Raw genomic sequence first — 6,350 nt, forward strand, 5'->3', positions numbered from 1 at the left:
GGTTCTCGGAAGACTTGGAACACAGCTTGAAGCTACTCGACTTGTCACGGAACTTCAGACAGAACAACAGTGTGCAGCGACTTACAGTACTTGCCACCTTTTTCCTCCCCATGTCGCTTGCGACGGGAATTCTAAGCATGGGTACGAGATTCAAGGACTTGGGCCCTCTGTTGTACGACTTCTTTGGGGTCCTTGTCCTTGTCATCACCTTTGTCGTGCTGTACCTGTCCGGCTTGTTTCTTTTGGAGAATAAGTTTAGGTATTTGCGACTGCCGGCCCTGTTCTTAACTTTTGTGGTGGTTGTAGGGTATGGGCCACTTGTTCTCTCGTCTTTCCTTGTAGGCATGTTCGATGATGTCGTTCTTGGAGCAAAGATTTTGGGTTTTGGGACTGCGGCAAGTATTGTGGCGATTCCCATAATAGCAATCGTGACACTAGGAGTATTCATTGCAATCGGATATGTCAGAGCAACAAGAAAACAGAAGCAGAAACGAAACCAGGAACAGACTGGCTTACCGGAGTTCCAAGAATCGGCCTTCCTAGATGGGGCCATGCGGGCAGCGTTTGGGGATCGAACACCGGAGTAATCATAGCGTTTGTAAGATTTAGTATTTAGACTTGAATTACGATCAAGAGGGTCAACAGGTCAAAAATCGCGACACGTGCTCATATTAGATTGGCAATCATCAAAAGAAACTTCAATCTTTCAAGGCTTCAAGGTCATGAGTCTTCTACAGCTATATTCATACTATTGAGAATATCATGCCCAGAACCATCAACACCTACACCCAAGACAGGAAAGGGCTAATGTCATGAAATGTTCCCTTTCTTCCGTTATCTGCTCGTATAGTGACTGTATGACCATCAATCATATCAAGTGAGCAAATGGCCAGCATTGTATGCCACAAGTTTAAAACCTTGTTACATTTCACTGAGATGGATGCTCGTGGCAGTCGTCTGGTCTCGTAATTCCCGTCAATTTCTTTAACATGAGACCGTCCGCCGAGTGGCTAGTGGCCACTAGTTCGTTGAGATGTGGTGGCATTGGAAGATCTACAGCATCAGGATGCTTGACGATCTTCGCCCACTTGGCTGGTTCGTCCTTCAACTCTACTTCCTCCTGCCATCTAACCAGTGCATCGAAGTCTCGGCATACCTTGTGCGCACCAATGTCCGGGAATGGGTTATGCTGCGTGAGACGCCAGTTATATGTCAGCATCTCTACATCTGCGTTGCACATGATGTTCTGTCTTAGGATGTCTATGCAGTGATCGACATGAGACTCGAACATGACGGGCGGCTCATAGCCCCATGTCTTTCCCCAGTAGTAGTCGTAATGCAGGATGTTGGTCTTGCGCAACGAGTTAAGGCAGTGCAATTGATGGAAAACATCAATTTCGGCCATATAGGTGTCTGGGCCGTACCCCCAGTCTAGCTGCGTCTTTGCACACTCCGTTGCGTTCTTGCCGATTCCTTCGACCTCATGCCTTGTGAGAGAATGCATCCCAATATCTAGACAGAAGGTAAACGGTTAGAATTGAGTGTGATATGGAAGGGGTGAGACCTACGAGCGATGCGTTCCCATGCCGCGTCAACCTCGGGACTAGGTGGCATTCGATAGATGTGGTTCGGGTTGGCTGGGTCGGGAAATAGAGTTGCGTCAATCTTTTTCTTCACAAGAGGGATGTGAAGTTTATCCAGCACAGGCGCTTTGATAAGGTCAGCGAGCTATTCCAACACACAGTAGATGTCAGAGATGACTTACAATAGGCAGATGTTTTCTTGAGCAAGATATTTCCCCGATTCTGGACCGCAAGTGTCCCAAGCACAGCAGCGAAGATACTCAGTCCATAGAGCAGCAACAGGACGACAATACCTGTGATGTTACCAGTGACGAAAGGTCGCCGTGAATGGCGTTCCCGACCAAGACCGTATGGGATCTCAGAGTCCTCGCTTTCTGCGTTCTCACTCTTGTCATCGCTATTGCGAGCTACAAGATTCTCCTTGTCCTCGTCGTCGACATACGAGTATTTGATCTTTTTGGTGATCTGCCTCGTCGCCCACATCGTGAAAATAATGTTCTTCTGGCAACTGAATCAAAGAGTGCGCTTGATTGTGAAGATAATCCTAATAGTCCTCGGAAATTCTACAGAGGAACGTGAGGAACAGTCGTGATGAGATGAAAATGGGTGATATCAGGTTGAGAGGGAAAGCAACTAGTGATATGAAGTACCACCCATGCCAGAGCCTTGGAAACATATCAAAGCTAATTCAAAAGCATTTTTCCATCTTACCTCCAATTCATTCCCGGTGTGACGTATCTTTTAGGCTCTCCAGTAAGAACGCCTAACCGTCGGCAGAGATCCCTCCAAGGCGCCTCTCTTGCTTCAGATTTGAAGCGGGAAGGATTGACGGCATACGAGGACTACGTGATTTGACACGCATGATACATTAATGAAATACAATCTAATTAACGTTGTCAGCTTACGATGAGCACAAATTACATGGTGCGGTGTTTCCTTGCTGAATACAAGGTGTAACGTCAACATGAGTAAGTCCTTGCCTCCACTCCAGACATGTACACAGGAGCTTCATACACGACATAAGCGGCAATATACATTATCATGTTATGACCTTCTGCATTGGGGAAATGGTAGTTGGCTAAGGCATAGCCTACGTTGGTGATCTCATGGCTGGTCGTCTTATAAGTCACAAATCGATTAATATAGTCGGGTTACACCATTTTGGGAAGGATTGCGAGAGAATAGATGGTACAGGATCTACTTTGGTGGGTGATTGCACCCAAGTCTGGGAATGCTTGGGAGTAAATGGCCGGTCGTTGGTCTACATTAATAGAGAACGTTGCTTTATTTATGATCTCTCTGTCTCTCCGAACAGGACAGATGTAAGAATCATTCATCTCTTCTGTCACCAAGCTTTCCCTATAGATTTAACTTTTGCACATTTCGTATCCAGAATGAAGGTTCAACAAGCCCTCGCTCTGCTGGCTTTCCAAGCCATCGGTGGCGTCTTTTCGGCCCCAGTCGCTACTCCAGGTGGTAAAAACGCCCAGAAGCATTTCCCCAATAACTCTCACCAGAACTAACATCAGTATCAGAGGCAGCAGCTCTGGAGAAGAAAGAGGAAGTCGCTGAAGTCTGGGCCAACTGGTAAATGCGACCTTGCTCTTGAATCATATTATTTCTATCTACAAGAACCGCTGACTGGGAAAAAGGAACTGGGCACCTGGCTCAAAGAGCGAGAAGAGGCAGCCCCTTGAGAAAAAAGAAGAAGTTGCTGAGGTGTGGGCTAACTGGTATTACAATTCTACTCGGAACTAGATATCTCTGCTCAGAAGAAGAGCTAATGTTGAAACAGGAACTGGGCACCTGGATCTAAGAGCGAAAAGAGGGAGCCACTCGAGAAGAAGGAAGAGGTTGCCGAAGTGTGGGCTAACTGGTAAATATGACCTTATCCCTAATATACCTGCTATGAAAAAGAGCTGATTTGGAAAAGGAACTGGGCACCTGGATCAAAGAGCGAGCAGAAGCGTGAGGCTGAGTAGTCGTTGGCAACTGCAGGGCTTCTGAGGACCGAGTATTGTAATCCTCCTGTTGCGTAGAAGTGCCAAAGGAGAGATTGTTTCAGAGGTTTCTTTATTCACACTGTTTGATCTGAGCTGCCTGAAAATGAGATGGACTGCACTGAGCCCACAGACTTCACATATGACAAATTAAAATTGAGGTTACTTCTCTAGACTTCGCCCTCTAAATTTCATGTGACCCTACCTAATTTTGTACCTTGAACATGCTCTCTTTTGGTCGAAAAACAGAAGGTGCAAACTAAGCGAAAAGACGGAACGTTGATATGATTTCGCTTTACTCTAAGCAAGTGGTTGTCATGTGGATATGCAAAAGGCTGCCCGTATATGCAAGGTTGGAGTTGCCGCGTCGCGGGGTCTATCAGTAACCGCCAATATCAAACATTGGTCGACTAAATGCCGATCATTGGCTGAAATGAATGAACGGTCAGTGTTGGTTCACATCTGCTGAAAACAAACTATATGATGCACTTCTTCTTAATCTATTCGTGAACCGGTCAGGATATGATGCAATTGGACTTGTTGCAGCGGCTTGTGCCACATGTATGCAGCTTACGTGAACGTTAGGGTAGCGTGTTGGAAGCAGAATGCTTAACAGTAAGCCGGAGTTCCGACTATAGTGCATCCGGCTATTCGTGCCCCAGTGCAGATCTGCCTAATCCTTGCCCCATAGTCTTGAGATCGTTGATCCGAATATTTGTCATGCTAGTCTATTCCTGGACAGCGACCTAGGTAGATACATTGCGCGGGAAAGGTCAGTTCTCTTCATTCTTCGCGTGCCTTTCTTTAGCAACTACAAGCTCTGATTTTCCTTATATTCCTTGTAGCCAACAATGGATAATTCAGAGCTCGAACAGAACCTTCTTTCAGAAAAAGATGATGCTGAAAACTCAGAGAAAGACGACTATGAAGAGGCTTTCTTGACCTGGAATCTGAGAAAATACGGCTATTTATTCCGTCATAGAAATGGATTCAGGGATTTCGTCCATTCTCAAGGGCAGAAACTGCTTGTGGCGTCTTTAGCTTTTGTCAACATCATTCTTCTACTATATATCCTAATTATGCGAAATCACAACGAATGCTACAACCAAACCTCAATTGGTATTACTTTGATTCCCATTCATTTCGCTTTGCAGTTTCTAGCCGGTGCTAATTATGTCTTTGAAGTTGGCCTTGTCCCGAATGCCTTCGAACGAACGATGAGCATTCTCACGCCCTATGCCACGCCGCACGAGAACAACACTGCACGAGACCAGCTATGGGACGACCTAGCAGTTGACCGTGGCGCCGTAGTGGTGGATGAGAAGACTGTTGCTGAGTATGGCTTGCCTGATTCAATGGTCTTCCCATGGGACTCGACCAAGCAAGTTTATATCGTGAATGCGTTTCACCAATTACATTGCCTAGTATATTCTGTATCTGTTCATCGATGATACAAAAAGCTAATTGCGTCCAGAAATTCATTTACCGTACAATGACTTCAGTCCATAATGGAGATCCGTTGCCTGTGAAGCGGTACGAACATGTGGTTCACTGTCTAGACCAGTTGCGTCAGGACGTCCATTGTCAAGCAGATGATGTACGTATTATCTTTCCCTCAGCTCTTAAGTATATTGCGGCTGATTTTCCACAACTAGAATCTTTACTACATTGGGGACATCAATGCAGGACACGTTCGCCAATGCAGAGACTTTTCTAAATTAGATGAATGGGCGCTTGAACATCACGCTTGCTATAGTTTTGAAAAACCGCCTATCGCTGGATTAGATGACATGGAGGCCTTTGCAAATTGCCGTAAAACGTCACCATATTTACAGACAGTGAAGGATTACTTTGGATACGGTGAAGAGTGGCAACCAAAGTATCCTCCTCACGAGGGACCAACTTTCCAAAGTTGGTGAAAATGAGAAACCCAAGATCGCATTGAAAGTAGTTATTCCTCTAGAATGTACCAAGATCTAGAAGTTTACTCGTCATGGAGAGAGTAAGCAGTGGTAGTATCGCTATAGAAGCGCCGAGTTAGTAGCTGGCACTGGCATTTTCATAAAGTGCCGGGCAATATACACCCTCCTAAGTTGTTCTAGACTCCTTACAGCGAAGTCTTCGAAACCTTTGAAAACCCTTTTACGCGCCCTTCGCGCCGTGTATTCTTTGCTCCGCTAACTTCACCCTCGATGCTGCCCTCACCGCCTACTAGACGACCGTCCAGCACTCCCCATGCAGAGTGCAAATTTGTGCTAGGATCCCTATTGTGACTTAAAACAGGCTTTTAGGTATGACCGACGCACTATATTGTTTGGTCGGTAATGCCTCAGATGGATGCACCTTCTCTGCACTACTGTAGTAGCCACTGCCGCTTATATGCCGTCTCATCCACATGCCTTTGCCTGCAGACTGCCGTGCGGCTTACTATGCATGCCCTAGCGACTCTTCTTATTGGCCAGTGCCCTCAAGGAATTTCCGCTTATGGGTGTTGGTCTAGGGGATCCTGCAGGGGATGTAATTAGAGTTAGGCTTTCTCTCCTCGAGGGGCTTTGTTGTTCATTGGCGGCGATGGAGCCCGTTGCTTTTCAGCTGTTGAGGACTAATTGTCATTTACCCGAGGCCGTGTCCTCCCTAAGAAAAGGCGACATGTATAAACATACTTGCATAATACACTAATACGAGCGTTGTACCAGCGCTACCTTCCTGAGAAGGTAGGATCAACTACCGGGCATTGTTAGGCTTTCTGCAAAGCTGATAAAGCAGA

General features: G+C 46.1%; 1 protein-coding gene across 1 annotated transcript; it reads right to left on the reverse strand.

The window, feature by feature from the left end:
• Nucleotides 1–928: 928 nt before the first annotated feature.
• On the reverse strand, nucleotides 929–2,066 carry UCRPA7_5594 (putative tat pathway signal sequence protein; the record flags this gene model as incomplete). Its single annotated transcript, XM_007918139.1, has 3 exons — nucleotides 929–1,512; nucleotides 1,569–1,709; nucleotides 1,766–2,066. The coding sequence occupies 3 exons, from the start codon at nucleotides 2,064–2,066 to the stop codon at nucleotides 929–931; spliced, it is 1,026 nt and encodes a 341-aa protein (XP_007916330.1).
• Nucleotides 2,067–6,350: the final 4,284 nt, after the last annotated feature.

This window comes from Phaeoacremonium minimum (assembly GCF_000392275.1).
Source record: "Phaeoacremonium minimum UCRPA7 unplaced genomic scaffold PA7_03_scaffold_419, whole genome shotgun sequence".
In the NCBI taxonomy this organism is placed as follows: domain Eukaryota; kingdom Fungi; phylum Ascomycota; class Sordariomycetes; order Togniniales; family Togniniaceae; genus Phaeoacremonium; species Phaeoacremonium minimum.